Source organism: Meles meles, chromosome 18 (assembly GCF_922984935.1).
Source record: "Meles meles chromosome 18, mMelMel3.1 paternal haplotype, whole genome shotgun sequence".
Lineage (NCBI taxonomy): Eukaryota > Metazoa > Chordata > Mammalia > Carnivora > Mustelidae > Meles > Meles meles.
The window spans coordinates 58,877,745-58,892,589 of record NC_060083.1 but is presented as its reverse complement, the minus strand read 5'-3'; the positions used below and the strand labels follow the sequence as shown (position 1 = coordinate 58,892,589).

The following is a 14,845-nucleotide window of genomic DNA, read 5'->3' as shown; positions in this document are numbered from 1 at the left end:
GACAGGTCGACCGCGCTGCCGGGACAATCCCTCCGCTCCCGATCCGGCGGGAGGGAGGGGGGAGGGGCGGGATTTCCTGCGGGAGGTGCCGAGCCGGTCTTGGAAAAGGAGAAGAAGGAGGAGAAAGGGGGTAAGGGGGGCAGTGGGAGCCACCGTCCAGAGTGCCAGGGACCAAGCAGGGCCAGCCAGACCCCCGGCGGGGCAGCTGGGAGAGGTGAGACTGCGGGGCCTGCGCGGGGGGTCAGCACCTTTGAGGGCGGGCACAAACTAACTTTTCTTTCGAGATCGGCGGGAGCCTTCGTCTCTCTGCTCCTTCCGTCCTCTTCGCGCCCCTGTTCCGTCCTCCCGCATCAATCCCTCCGGCGCTCGGCTCTCCCGGTCGCTCCCGCCGCTTTGTTTCCCGGGTCGGCCCGAGTTGGGCTGGGTTGGGGGATTGCGCGGCGCTGGACGGGCATTCCGGGGGGCGGGGGAGCCAGCCCGACCCCAAGCACTACCAGGGGCGTCCTCCTCCTGTGTCGGCTGCGGGCAAGAGCAGGAGTGCCATCCGGGTTGGGCTTGGGACGTTCTAGGAGTAAGGAGACCCCAGCCAGGGCCCCAGGCCTGCACGGGTCTCATGCCACAGGGCTCGGGCAACAAATTCCTGGCCACTGAGAACTGACGTAAGCTTTTCTGCAGCGAAGTCGGGGCTCCGGGCCTCAGGTTCAGGCTTGGGGGGCCAGGCAGCCCCTTCTGCCAGCACGCCCCAGCTATTGTCTCTGTTCTGCACCCCGCTGCTTCCCCATCCCGCACAAGGGGTGAGGATGGGTCAGCAACAGGTGCTGTAAAGCCTCCCAGTCCAGCAGTCAGACCCCTGCCAGAAATGGGGAGCTATAAGCTCCCCACTCCGCGCTCTGAATACTTAAAGAGCCTGGGGCTAGGGCATCCAGCTATTATAGTAAAGCTTAGATTGGGAGGAGTCTGGGGCAGGCACCTTCCACAGGGAGTGACCCTTGCCTGTCTGCCTGTGCGTGACCCTTCCAAGCCCCACCTTTTGGCCCACCAGTTGTCTGTGGGTGTCAGAGCCCCGGGCTGTGGAGAACAGGCTGCTGGCCCAGTCTGCCTCTGTGTGTCGTGCTGCCAGGGCCCCTCCTGCCCCAGGTTGAGGTGCTGCCAGGTGCCCTGGGGCCTCAGTGACTCAGCCTCCCTCTCCCAGAAAGTCATCGCCTCCCCCCAAATACTCCTCGCATGCCTGGCAGCTGTCTTCCCCCTTTGAGTGGCTTGGCCCTTCCTTGACTCCGAAGGGCAGTGAGGGTGGCTTGAGGGCTCCCTAGAAGCCCTGCCCTACACTTCTGAGCCCCGCTTCTGGGACCCTCGCTGGCCTGGCCCCACATTCAGCAGAGGCACTGCCCCTTTTTCCAGACTCCTGAGACTTGTCCACTACTGCGTCCCGAGGCCGGAGGGAATGCTGACTGCGCTCTGGGTGGGTATTGGTGCTCCTGAGCTGCGCCGGGAAGATTCACGTGCCCAGTCCCAGTCCATCTCTGGGCCGTCAGACACTGCAAGAAGGTATCTGTCCAGGTTTCCACGTGGCCTCCACCCCCTCAGAAATCAGTTTTCCTGCTTGTGGTGGCTGCTCATGAAACACTTTGAGGGAGTACCCTTCAGTGCCTAACAAGAAGCCCACTGCTTGGGAAACCAGACCCGCCTCCCCAGGACACCTGGCCCTCCGACGGGCCAAGGCATGGCACCCTGACGCCTTGGCTTAGACCTGAAGTTTTCCTGCCCTTGCCTGGACTCCTGATCCCAGAGCCCAGCCCAGGGACCGGAATGGGTCGTGAACAGGACCTGATCCTCGCCGTCAAGAACGGAGATGTGACCGGTGTGCAGAAACTGGTGGCTAAGGTCAAGGCCGCAAAGACAAGTGAGTGCTTGGTGGGGTGACTGTCTAGCTGAGACCCTGCCCTGAGTGCTCAGGCTACAGAGAGAGGCTTGGGCGGGGATCATTGTGATCTGGGGATTTGGGGGTGGGAGGACTGTCTGTTCTGTAAGGAATGCCTCTATGGGACAGCCACAGAGGAAGTTGGGTCACCCTTTGCTGTGTATCCTTAGGCAAATCACTTAGCCTCTCTGGGCCTCAGTTTCCTCACACGTAAAGTGAATGGGTTGAAATACACTCGTTTGAGTTTTTTTGAGCGCCGACTGTGTGCCAGGCTTTGTTCTAGGCACCGGGCCATTACGTGGCAGCAGTGGATAAAATAGACTGAAATTCCTGCCCTCTCAGAGTGGCTTTTAGCAGGTGGTTTTTCTGATGTATTCTTTGGAAGCAGGAGATTTCTGGCAGCGGGGTTGGGAAAGACTGAATAGCAGCAGGTCCAACCCCATCCCCCAATTCAACAACAGCACATGTGCATTTATGACGGCTTAATGGGGATGCCTAGAAGATAGCTTTTAAAAAGAGCTCTACTGCTTAAAGCAAAGTTCATCACTATCTCAGCACTTGCTAAAGCCCCTTCCCCTTGACTTAGCTGCCTGCGTCGCCGGGGGTGTGTGTGGCCAAAGCTAACTTTCTAGAAGTTTCTCCAAAACCCTTGACAGGGTTGTGGGGGCTCCATGCATGAGTGGGCACACCTGAACCCCATTTCTTGGGTACCTCTGTGGTGAGCTGTCCCCCCACCTCCAGCCTCTGGGCTTCAAGGTTGAGTTCTCTGAGCTGCCCTAGGAGGACACTGGATTTGTCCCCTGAGTTTCGAGACCAGCAGGGACATGAGGTAGCTCCTGCCACCAGACTGGGGCTGGGGGTAGTGAGGGTTCCCTCAGAGTGCTGGGGCTCTAGCCTCAAGACACACTTTGGCCCTGTGCACAGGAAGGGGCCCCCCTGACTACATGAAGACAGTTATTATCCTCAACCACACCTGGGTGTTTGGGGTGCCAGAGGATGGATTTGAAGGGCCTGGGAGTCATGCACAAGTGTGTGTACCCACCTGTACGCCAGGGCAGGAGAGCCAGGGTATGGGAGCTTGGCTGCGGCCGGGAGGAAGGCCAGGTGGTATATGGTCTCTGTGCCCTGGGGAAGTGGATACCCGGTGAGCACAGTGGAAGGAAGGTGCCAAAAAGGTCCTGGGAGGGCCCGGGAGGCCCAAGGGTGGGAGCCACTCCCCCTCCTCCCTTCACCTCTGTGTTGTTTTTGGCGACGTGCCTAGTAGGGCCTTGGTTGAGCTGCTGCTGGCCTCCCAGTTCTGGGGCCTCATAGCGAGGCCCTAGAGGAGGGCAAGCAGGTGGGGTCTGGACGCTGGTGGCGGGAACCTCACAGCTAGGCTCCAGGAAGGTGCCCCGTGCCCCAGGGGAAATGTGTGTGGGGGGAAGAGATTCCTTCCGTCAGCCCCAAAGGGGACTTGCACATTGTGTAGGCACGAGGCACAGAGTGACAGGGTCCTGGGACTCCTTGTGAAGCCTTGACACAGAACCTCCCCTCCCAGTCCTCGGAGAAGCAGGGAAAGCTGGAGCAGAAAGGAGATCACAGGGGGATGTTTGCAGACCCTATAGTTTACGAAATTTCCTAAGTCCTCGATTTCCCGTGAAATTGGTATTTCTGTATCTGCTTTACAGATAAAGAAACTGACACTCAGAGGGGATTAGCAAGTTGCCCAAGGTCACACAGCCATTATGGGGCAGATCAGAGTCAAGTTCCTGTCCTCTCCCCTCTGCTCCTCCACTTGGCTGCCCATCAGAATTACCTAGTGGCTGTTCTGAAAGTGCAGATTCCCTGTCCCCCGCAGAATTAGGATCGTCACAGAGATCTTTGAGACCCTGTGAATCAGAAAGTTCTCCAGGTGACTCTAAAGCCGTCCTCAGAAGGGAAGCCGGGAATTCCTGCTCCGTGTCACAGGGGGGCAAAGGAAACTGATGGAAAGGGAGGTGTCAGGGCTCCCCTTTTTCCTTCTGGTAGGTGGCTAGAGCCTTCTGGCTGGCCAAAGAGAGATGCTCCCTCAGCCTCCTGCACTTGCTCTCTGGTCCCTGGGGGGTTGGCATTCCCTGCCCACCCTGGTTCTCTTGAGGGAGCAGGTGGCTGGGAGGGGAAGGGCGCGGTTGCCCTGGCCTTGCCCCTGCCCTCCCTCCCTCCCCTGCTCCCTTTTCCGAACTGTCTCCTTTTCTGGCCAGAGGAAACGGAGTGGGCTGAGGGTGGCCCAGTGAGCTCACATCCTTTGCCTGAGCCTAAATCAGGAGCGACCCTTCCACCCCCAGAGCCAGGCCGGGAAGAAGGCTGCCCGGCAGGGGAAGTGGCTGGAGCGGCTGCCAGGAACCAGGACCCTCCTCCCTCCAGCCAAGGTCCCTAGCCCAGTCACTCTGAGCTTCTCTCCCCCACCGCCTTTCCGGCCATTGTTCTGGAAAGAACAGAGCCACCCAGCCTGGCCCTGCCCCTGTTCCTGTCTGTCCCTCCTGTCACATTGTCCTGCCACTCCCCAGAGAGACTGTATCTCACTGCGGAGCTGCCCCATCCCGGACTGGCCAGGCCTGGCAGCAGGTGGAGGGACTTTCTCCTTCCTGCCGACCTCGTTGTCCTCAGAGCTGCTCACAGAGGTCCTGTGGCTGCCCAAGGTCACACAGCCAGTAAGGGGGAGACTTGGAACCACACACTTGCTGCTCCTAAAAACCCCTCTCCGTCCCTAACTGGCTCTGTGTGACAAGGACTTTCCAAGGGAGCTAGAGGAAGGCTGGGAGGCCTGTTTCTTGCCAGCGGCCCCCACGCCCTCGCCCCTCCATCACTGCCCAGCTCTGTATTTACCTTTTCTCCGTAGCACGTAGTGTAATTCGGCTCAGTCCTAAATGTAGCTGTCCCCTCTCTCCCCATCCCATGCTCCTCACTCCCGAGCTGATCCCTCCCTGCTGGAATGAGGCCCTGTCTTGCTGGGGTATTCAGGGGCCCACTAGGGCCTGGAGGGCAGGCCTGGACCAGCATGCTTGGCACCCTGCCCAGCCTGGGTTGAGCCAGGCCTCCTCCTTCCCAGCAGGGGTGGGTTCCAGCAGGAGACCAGCGCCTGCGACAGACATTCCTCTTCCTCTCCCAACACTCACTAAGGACCGCCCCCTCCTGTGCCCTGGCCGGTACCTGGAGCACACCTGCCTGAATCCCGTCACCCTCCCCAGCAGGGGGATGGACCAGCGTCCTGCCTGTGCCCCTGGCTTCTCTGGCCATCACCCAGCAGAGAGCCCTCTATGTGGGGCGTGGACCTCTCTGCCGGGAGCATGTGGGTGCAGAATCAGCAGTTACTCCCCTGACGGGAGCCGCAGCCGCGGCAGGGGGCGGGAGCTATACCAGTTTTGCTGGAGGACAGCACATGGACGGTAATGGCTAACGTGTAAGGCGCGCCGAAGGGCGATGGCCCCCTCTGCGGTGTGCCGATAAGGGTCAGGCATTATCCTCACACCCCTGGTGAGCAGGCCCATTCTACAGATGAGCACACTAAGCCCGTCAGGCTAAGTGCCTTGCTCAGGATCACGCAGCCTGGTGTGTGCAGGTCTGTCTGATGCCACCTTCTTCACTGTGCTCCACTCAGGGATGTCCCCGAGCTTGAGTCCAGCCCCGGCATCTGCCCTGCTCCCCTCCAGCATCTGGTGCCCCTCTCCTCTCTTCCGTCAGCCCCCTCGGCCCAGGGAGACAATGCGACTCTCCTTGGCCCGCTCAGGCAGGAATGCTAACCATGCGCCCGTGGGCCTGTCCACTGAGGGCATGCATGCCAGTGCCCCCCTTTCCCGCCCCCTTTGGCTCTATAAACAAGCCGGGCTGGGGGCCCGGGGAAGCCAGGCCCCTGCTGCGGTTCCTGCGCTGGGCACTCTGGAGCGGATGGGCTAGTGGGCCGGGTGAGGAGCTGTAGGGACAGGACAGCCGAAGGGCCATGGGGCAGGCTCTTTCTTGCACACCAAGAGGTCAGCTGGATTGGGGAATCGTGGGGAGGGAGAACTCGTTAGGATGCAGGTGGGGGCAGATCATTCTAGAGTGTCCTGATGCCCTGTGCTCCCATCCCCCAGAGCTCCTCGGCTCCACGAAGAGACTCAATGTCAACTACCAGGATGCTGACGGGTGAGCGTGAGCCCATACCCCTCTTGAGAGCTGTGGGGTGGGGGAGGGGGGAGGGGAAGACCTGGCCCCTAGAGCCCCTTCCCCTCTCAAACGTGGCCCTTGAATTGTGTTTGCTGAGAGCTCTGGTTCCTCCCCACCCTCCTGCGTGTGGAGCTGTCCTCGAGTGAGGGGAGGGAGCCCGGTGCCTCTCTGAGGGGCCTCCTGGGTCAGATTCCTGCTAGGCCCCCTGTTCTCCCCAGAGGGTAGGAGCCCTGAGGCTCCTGCTCCCACGGCCCCCTCCCCTGGGCTGGCTGTGGGGGGGGAGGCCAGACAAACAGGCCTCTCAGCCCAGACACTGAGCCCTTTCATGCTGCGGGCTGGCTGCTCTGCACTCCCACGGCAGGGCTGGCAGGGTGGGGGAGCAAGGGCACAGTGGGCAAGTCACTCAGCCCTGCCAGCCTCCGGGACGGGTCTGATGTGGAGGAGCAGGATTTGGGGGGGTGGGGGACCACTCAGTGGACACCCCTCCCTTGTGTCCCGCCACACCAGATTCTCTGCTCTCCACCATGCCGCCTTGGGGGGCAGCCTGGAGCTCATAGCCTTGCTGCTGGAGGCTCAGGCCACCGTCGACATTAAGGACAGCAATGGTGAGACCCCAGGGTGTCCCCTGGCCACACCCTGTGGTCAGAGTCTGCCCCGCCCCATCCTAGCGTGCTGATATGTGTCGGCATAGCATCCCTGGCTCTTTTTCATCTTCGTGGCCTTCTGGGGAGCTGGGGGTGGTTCTGATGCCCCGTTATCCAAATACCCCGTTATCCAGAGGAGGCTCAGCTTGCCTTCCCGTCCTGAGATCCCCTATGGGGGGGGCCAGGTGGGATTCTGACTTCAGCCCCACACAACCGGACGTTTCCCTGACCGAACCAGCAGCCCCCCCGCCTTGGATCTGCCTCCCCCTGCAGCTGGGGTGACTCCAGACTCTGCCCAGTGCCCTCGCCCGCCCCCGCAGCGTCCCAGGACATCCCCAGATCCCCTTCCCCTCTGCAGGCATGCGCCCGCTGCACTATGCGGCCTGGCAGGGCCGGCTGGAGCCCGTGCGGCTGCTTCTGCGCGCCTCCGCGGCCGTCAACGCCGCCTCTCTGGACGGGCAGATCCCGCTGCATCTGGCCGCCCAGTACGGACACTATGAAGTGGTACGTGAGCCTGCCTGCCCGCGAGGGGTGCCGGAGCCGGCGGGGAGGGGGCTGGCCCGGCCGGACCCCTCACTCAGCTTCCTCCACCCCAGTCAGAAATGCTCCTTCAGCATCAGTCCAACCCGTGCCTGGTCAACAAGGCGAAGAAGACGCCCCTGGATCTGGCCTGCGAGTTTGGGCGGCTCAAGGTGAGGGGTACTAGGAGTACTTAGTACCCAGTACTTGGGGTACTAGGTCCTGGGCAGCTGTGGGGCGGGGGCGGGGGATCTCAGGAGGAAGTCCTGTCTGGGCGCTGCTTGCCACAGGTGGCCCAGCTGCTGCTGAATAGTCACTTGTGTGTGGCACTGCTGGAGGGTGAGGCCAAGGACCCCTGTGACCCCAGCTACACCACGCCCTTGCACTTGGCTGCCAAGAATGGCCACAGAGAGGTCATCAGGTACCCACTGCCCACCCCACTTCCTCATCCCCTTCCTGCGGAATGGCTGATGTCCCATCGGTGCCCTGCCCTCTTCTCTCTGGCTCTGGGTCACTCTCCCAGCCCCCGGCAATCTGCTTCCTCTCCTGCCCCCCACCACCCCTGTGACTTGCCCCCCCCCCGCCCCGATCCACAGGCAGCTCCTGAGAGCTGGGATCGAGATCAACCGCCAGACCAAGACGGGCACGGCGCTACACGAGGCTGCACTGTACGGCAAGACAGAGGTGGTGCGGCTGCTCCTGGAGGTGGGCGTGGGCGCCTTCACCCCTCCCCCCGCTGGGGGCTGCGCCGAGGACAGCTGGGGAGGCACGGGAGGGGGTCTCCACCGACAACCAAGCATTTGGGTGCGCTGCGGCCTTGTGGCTGGAGAGCAGACAGACCTGGTTCCAGCCCTGGTTCTGCCTCTCGCCAGTCGAGTGACCTTGAGCTCATCCTCGATCCTATCTCTGAGCTTCCGTTTGTCCACCTGTAAAAGTTGAAAACGGTATTCACTGTTCACCTCCCGGTGGTGGTGAGGATTGGGGGAGATGGCAAGCAGAGCGCTTCGTGCCTGCTCACGCTGCATTGGGCTCCCAGGGCGGGGTGGACGTGAACATTCGGAACACGTATAACCAGACGGCGCTGGACATCGTGAATCAGTTCACCACCTCCCAGGCCAGCCGCGAAATCAAGCAGCTCCTGCGGGGTGAGTGTGCGTGAGAGAAGACCCCGCCCAGGTTGGGTGTCGGAGCCACTCCCGGTGGGGACTAGGAAGGGAGGCGGGAACAGTGTCCCCGGACCAAGATGTCACGCTCCCAAACCAGGGCGGGTCAGGGGACTGCGGCCACAGGAACCTGGAGGAGGGTTGTGAAGGGGACAGGACGGGTGGGAAGATACCCTAGGGACCCTCAGATGATGCCCTGCCCTGCCTTTTCTCTCAGAGGCCTCGGGGATCCTGAAGGTCCGGGCACTCAAGGATTTTTGGAATCTCCACGATCCCACTGCCCTCAACGTCCGCGCAGGGGACGTCATCACGGTGAGGACCCAGTGCGGGCGTCCTTTGCTAGCACCGACGATTGCTGTCACTTGCGATTGCTGTCACTTGCGTGGGCACCTGCTGAGGTCTTTATGTACACTCTTACTGACTTCCTCCCGCCCTGGGTAAAGAAGGTGCTATTTAACTGTTTCCTTTCTGGGCATGACGAAACTGAGTCATAGAGAAATTAAAGTGTTTTGCCTGAGAACCCACGGCAAACAGCAGCATTGGGATTTGAACCCAGGCTGACGCCGGGACTCTCGTGTGTATGCCCAGGAGGCACGCCGAGGACTGGGCTAGAGGCCGGTAGGAAGGGCAGAGCTGTGGGTGCCCTCAGGCATCAGCTGCTCGTGGGGAGAGGAGGAGCTGGACGGTGGCTATAGGGCTGGCTGCCTGCCCTTGTCTGGGGCGGGAAGTGATGGCTGTCATCATCTCCCCAATGCCTCGTCTGCCCCAGGTGCTGGAACAGCATCCCGACGGCCGCTGGAAGGGCCACATCCATGAGAGCCAGCGGGGCACGGACCGTGTGGGCTACTTCCCTCCAGGCATCGTGGAGGTGGTCAGCAAGCGGGTGGGCGTCCTCGCACCCCGCCTCCCATCGGCCCCCACCCCCTTACGCCCAGGCTTCTCTCGGACACCGCAGCCCCCTGCTGAGGACCCCCTACACCCTTTGACCTATGGCCAGCTCCCTCGGGTGGGCCTCAGCCCAGACAGCCCAGGTACGCCCTCCCAGAGGGCAGTGCTGGGCACTGGGGTGGGCGTCTGGCTGTGGCAAGCTGCCAGTCAGCTGTTGGCGGGGCCAACTGGGGCTCTCACCCCTTTGCTTGTGCCCCTGCAGCAGGTGACAGGAATAGCGTGGGCAGCGAGGGCAGCGCGGGCAGCATCCGCAGTGCTGGCAGCGGGCAGAGTTCCGAGGGCACCAACGGCCATGGCACTGGCCTTCTGATCGAGAACGCCCAGGTGGGAGGGAGGAGGAGGGAGGGGGCGTGGGGAGCGGGGCAGAGCCGTCCCTGCTGCTCTCAGCTCCCCACGTGCTGAGTCGCTCCTTCCCTGTCTCTAGCCGCTGCCTTCCACGGGAGAGGACCAGGTGCCGCCGGGACTGCACCCCCCATCCCTGACAGGTAGGAGGGGTACGTGGTACCTGGGTAGACACGCCTCTAGTGTGCCACTCCTGATTCCCTCTCTCTCTCCCTCCTGAAGACAACCTGAGCCACTGCCCTCTGGCCAACTACCGCTCTGGGGAACAGCTCTTCGCCCGGGACGTGAGGCCGGAGCAGCTGCTGGAGGGGAAGGTGAGAGCTCTGCCCGGAAGTGGGCTGCGGCCCCGGGGGTGCGGGGCTGTGGACGGGCCTCAGGCCGGGCACCCAGGGGAGGCAGGGCCGCAGCCTCGGCTCTGCCTCAGCACACGCTGCTCTGTGAACTTCGGCCTCTGCCCCCGTGCCGCAGGATGCCCAGGCCATTCATAACTGGCTCAGTGAGTTCCAGCTGGAAGGTTACACCGCCCACTTTCTGCAGGCCGGCTACGACGTGCCAACCATCAGCCGGATGACTCCCGAGGTAGGTGCCACGGCAGGAGGGCGGCAGAGGGCCCAGCGGGGGGGTGGCTGGGGGGTCGGGGGGCCTGATGGCACGAGTCTGTGTGGCAGGACCTGACAGCCATCGGCGTGACCAAGCCTGGCCACAGGAAGAAGATCGCCTCGGAGATCGCACAGCTCAGCATCGCCGAGTGGCTGCCCAACTACATCCCGGTAAGCAGGGGCCAGCCCCGGCTCCCAGCCTCAGCTATGGCCATCGGGGCCCTTCCTCGCCGGGGCACTGAGGCCGGCGTCCTTTTCCAGGTGGACCTGCGGGAGTGGCTGTGTGCGCTGGGGCTGCCGCAGTACCACAAGCACCTGGTGAGCAGCGGCTACGACTCCATGGGGCTGGTGGCCGACCTCACGTGGGAGGAGCTGCAGGAGATCGGCGTCAACAAGCTCGGTGAGAACTGCCCTGGGGCCTCCTGCCCGGGCCCCCCGAGTGCCTCCAAGGGGCTCTGAAACAGTTCAGGGTTCAAGCCCGGGAGGGAGCATGGGGGCCCAGAGGGACTGGGGCGGCCCTTTGCAGCCCCAGCTGACCCCGTGGCCTCTACCCCTCCCCTCTCAGGTCATCAGAAGAAGCTCATGCTGGGAGTGAAGCGGCTAGCCGAGCTCCGACGGGGCCTACTGCAGGGGGAGGCCCCAGTGGAGGGCGGCCGCCGGCTCGCCAGAGGCCCAGAGCTGATGGCTATCGAGGGGCTGGAGAATGGGGACGGTCCGGCTGCAGCTGGCCCACGCCTCCTCACCTTCCAGGGCAGCGAGCTAAGCCCAGAGCTGCAGGCAGCCATGGCAGGGGGTGGCCCTGAGCCCCTCCCCCTGCCCCTGGCCCGCTCCCCCAGCCAGGAGAGCATTGGAGCACGGTCACGAGGGTCCGGTCATTCACAGGAACAGCCTGCCCCCCAGCCCAGTGGCGGAGACCCCGGGACCCCACAGGAGAGGAACCTTCCAGAGGGCACAGAGCGGCCCCCTAAGCTTTGTTCCCCACTTCCTGGCCAGGGCCCCCCCCCTTACGTGTTTATGTATCCCCAGGGCTCACCCTCCAGCCCAGCCCCAGGGCCGCCTCCTGGCGCACCTCGTGCCTTCTCGTACTTGGCTGGTCCCCCTGCCACCCCTCTGGACCCACCTCGGCCCAAGCGCCGGTCCCACAGCCTGAGCCGCCCTGGCCCTGAGGACGGGGAAGCAGAGGGGGAGGCCGAAGGGCCAGTGGGCAGTGCCTTGGGCAGCTACGCCACCCTCACCCGGCGACCGGGACGCAGTGCCCTAGCGCGGACCAGCCCTAGCCCGACCCCAGCGCGAGGGGCTCCCCGCAGCCAGTCCTTCGCCCTCCGTGCCCGGCGCAAAGGCCCGCCACCCCCACCCCCTAAGCGCCTCAGCTCTGTCTCTGGCCCCACCACGGAGCCTCCTCCTGTAGATGGGAGCCCGGGACCTAAGGAGGGGGCCTCTGGGCCCCGAAGGCGAACACTGAGTGAACCGGCCGGGCCCTCGGAGCCCCCCGGCCCGCCCGCCCCAGCTGGCCCCGTGTCGGACACAGAGGAGGAAGAACCAGGGCCGGAGGGGACGCCCCCATCTCGGGGCAGCTCAGGGGAGGGACTCCCGTTTGCGGAGGAGGGAAACCTGACCATCAAACAGCGGCCGAAGCCAGCGGGACCCCCATCCCGGGAGGCACCTGTGCCCGCTGGCCTGGATTTCAACCTCACAGAGTCAGACACTGTTAAGCGGAGGCCCAAGTGCCGGGAGAGAGAGCCGCTGCAGACGGCCCTTCTGGCCTTCGGGGTGGCCGGTGCTACACCCCGCGCCTCCGCCTCCGTGCCCTCCCAGCCCCCTGACGAGCCCTCCTCCTCAGCGGCTCCCAGCCCTCCCCGGCCTGACCCCAGCAGCCTTCCGACTCAGGGAGCTCCGGCGCCTCTTTCTCCCGGCCTCCCAGCCCAGCCCACTGTGGCCCCCAGCCCCGGGCCTGCTCTGGAAAACTCGACAGGTGGCGGGCGGCCTGGGGAGACGGAGCCCCCTGCTTCTCCTGCAGCCCTCATCAAGGTGCCCGGTGCAGGTACGAGGCGGGGCCCGCGGGAGGGGGGTGTCGTCTCCAAGGGTCCTGTCCAGCCCCTCTTGAGTCACAGCCAACCTTTTTGTCTCTGCAGGAACGGCCCCCAAGCCTGTGTCTGTGGCCTGCACCCAGCTGGCATTTTCTGGCCCTAAGCTGGCTCCCCGGCTTGGCCCCCGCCCTGTGCCTCCTCCGAGGCCCGAGAGCACTGGGGCTGCGGGCTCTGGCCGGGCCCAGCAGAGGCTGGAACAGACCAGCTCGTCCCTGGCAGCTGCGCTGAGGGCGGCGGAGAAGAGCATCGGCGCTGAGGAGCGAGAGGGGTGAGGGGTGCCGGGTGCCGGGTGCCGGGCGCCGGGCGGGGAGGGAGAGGCCTGTAGTGCAGGAACAGCTCCCCCCAACTTCTCTTCCCCGGGTCCTGGGAATGTCGGTGGGGACGGGGAGAGCAGGCCGATCCTGAGGCTGGGACGACCCTTACTGGAATGGGAGGAGCCTGGGCTCTGAAGTCACCCACATCTGACCTGTGGGGGATCCTGGTGGCTGCCACTGAGAAGCACGTGAGCCCGAGCACCCTCACGTAAGGGCCGGGAGAAGACGCACACCAGGTGCTTGGCACCGGCCAGGAACGCAGGCGCAGCCCCTGCCCGCCCACGGCCCAGTTTCCGCTCTGACCCTCTCCTCCCCCCACCGCAGGCCTCCCGGCACGTCCACCAAGCACATTCTGGATGACATCAGCACCATGTTTGACGCCCTGGCCAACCAGCTGGACGCCATGCTGGACTGAGCCCCTGGTGGCCTTCAGCCGCGCCCCTCACGACCGGCAGCGCCCGCGGCCTTCGAACCCTCGCACAGAAGCTCGTGCTGTCTGAGCCGGGGTCGTCTCCCCGGAAGGCGGAAGCTGACATCTCAGTGGAAGCTCCTCCCGGTGTGTAACCTGGCGAGACAGCCCTGGCCTGCGGACAGGGACCCTGGCAAGAGCTTCACAAAGGTGGCGGCCGGGCTCCTGGGGGGCTCCCTCTGCCCTCCCCCACCTCCAGGGTCCAGTGCCGAGGACCTCTTGGCACCTGCCGGGCTGTCCGGGCACACGCGGAGGCTGGGGAAGGCTGTGTGTCTGACCGGCTCCACACAGGTGTTCACGGGACATGTAAATAAGCGGCCAGGGGCCTGGTCTCCGCGGTGGTGGCCGCCCGCCCCTGCTCCTGCCCCCGCCTGCCCTCAGTGAGGCAAAGGTGGTGGGGGGTGGGGCCAGTGGGATTCACAGATCCCCAAAGTCCAAACCTTTTCAACTGTAAATGTTATTTTTTAAGCAGAGAGAAATGCATATATTTTAAATGAAATTTATTCTATCTATAACCACCTGAGAGGACACGGGCGATGGGGGCTGCGGACCGCGGCGAGAGTGCGCACGGCTCGCCTCGGGGCTGGAAGCCTGATCTGGGTGGCCCAGGCCCCGCTCTGTAACTATTAACCTCTTATCCCAACTAACCCCAATGAAAGTGTCATTCCACGTGATCCGGCTGTGTGTTTGGATCTGTGCCACGGACCTCTGAGCCCAGGGTTCTCGCCTAGGCCAGGCCGGAGAGCTCCTACCAGTGGGGAGGGAGCAAGGCTTGGGCCCTCCCCTCCCTTCGGGGCAATCTCACTGGCCAGAGCCTTGGGCAGGCCCCTGAGTGGCTGCCTCATGGACCAGCCACAGATTTCTCTTAAGCAGTTTACAAGTTTTAATACAAACCAGTCTACATTCATTCCTAAAAGGCTCATTTCCAGTAAAAAATATACACCAGTAAAAACATTCTCACAAGGAGAACTAGGGCACAGGGCCAAAAGGAAACCTGGGCCGTGTCCCCAAGACGGACGTGCCAGGCCAGCTTGAAGGCGGGCACAGGGAGAGGCGCCAGAGCAAGGCAGGGGGTCTGCATCTTCAGGTCTGAGCGTGAGGCTCCCTCACAAAGGGAGGGAGGGGAAGTACTCGACCACCTCCAGACCCCTACCCCAGGAAGACAGGCGGGGTGCAGGGAGGCTGCTGCCTTCCGCACAGGCCTGTCTGCACCTCCCATGGCTGTTGCCACTTAGGTCCTGGCCCCACCTGGTTCATGGCTCTGCTTGGAGACCCGAGAGCAGAGGGCCCTGGGCTAAGAGACCTTAAAGGGGGCAGTCCTCGGGTGGCGGAGGCTAAGGGCCCCTCTGCTAAGTGCACTAGGTTGTACATTCAAGACCAGACCGTCCTGATGCCAAGGCCACGGCTCACCAGCTCCTCCACAGTAAGTCCCGGGGGTCAGTTTGACAGCTGGGTCGGATGCAAAGCTGGGCCTCCCGTGCCATGGGGTGTGAGAGGAAACCCTGAAACATTCATGATACCAACTCCCCAGACTCAGAAACAGGTCTGGCTTTAGCCCCAGGACCAGGGCAATGAGGACCATGTGGCCGATGGCTCAGAAGGGGGAGTTCATGCCCAGCTTCGTCTCAAATTGCAGTTTCTGCCGCTTCTGGTAGCGAACCCGGACCCTGGTGGGGCAGGA

The 14,845-nt window shown here is 63.4% G+C and overlaps 2 protein-coding genes across 8 annotated transcripts in view; one reads left to right on the top strand and one right to left on the bottom strand.

Annotated features, from left to right (window-relative positions):
* Window positions 1–76: 76 nt before the first annotated feature.
* Window positions 77–13,838, top strand: CASKIN2 (CASK interacting protein 2). The gene is made up of 21 exons (XM_045984184.1): window positions 77–214; window positions 1,399–1,545; window positions 1,787–1,900; window positions 6,007–6,058; window positions 6,587–6,684; window positions 7,082–7,227; window positions 7,320–7,415; window positions 7,533–7,663; window positions 7,839–7,947; window positions 8,279–8,387; window positions 8,623–8,717; window positions 9,175–9,436; window positions 9,556–9,677; window positions 9,778–9,838; window positions 9,918–10,009; window positions 10,164–10,274; window positions 10,364–10,465; window positions 10,556–10,694; window positions 10,860–12,335; window positions 12,427–12,649; window positions 13,020–13,838. The coding sequence occupies exons 3-21, from the start codon at window positions 1,807–1,809 to the stop codon at window positions 13,108–13,110; spliced, it is 3,609 nt and encodes a 1,202-aa protein (XP_045840140.1). The 5' UTR covers window positions 77–214; window positions 1,399–1,545; window positions 1,787–1,806; the 3' UTR covers window positions 13,111–13,838.
* The window catches only part of TMEM94 (transmembrane protein 94), a 34,260-nt gene continuing 33,062 nt past the window's right edge, over window positions 13,648–14,845 (bottom strand). For all 7 annotated transcript variants that reach the window (XM_045984181.1, XM_045984182.1, XM_045984177.1 and 4 more), the window contains one exon: window positions 13,648–14,831. In XM_045984181.1, coding sequence (XP_045840137.1) covers window positions 14,759–14,831 — 73 coding nt within the window. In that variant the 3' untranslated portion in view covers window positions 13,648–14,758. The remainder of the gene's footprint in view (window positions 14,832–14,845) is intronic.

Bases quoted from the DNA above. Each gene is read 5' to 3' on its own strand.
- CASKIN2 (XM_045984184.1), top strand. From the start codon at position 1,807: ATGGGTCGTGAACAGGACCTGATCCTCGCCGTCAAGAACGGAGATGTG. The intron at 8,718-9,174 runs GTGAGGACCCAG...CGTCTGCCCCAG, and splicing joins GCGCAGGGGACGTCATCACG to GTGCTGGAACAGCATCCCGA. The intron at 10,466-10,555 runs GTAAGCAGGGGC...GTCCTTTTCCAG, and splicing joins GGCTGCCCAACTACATCCCG to GTGGACCTGCGGGAGTGGCT.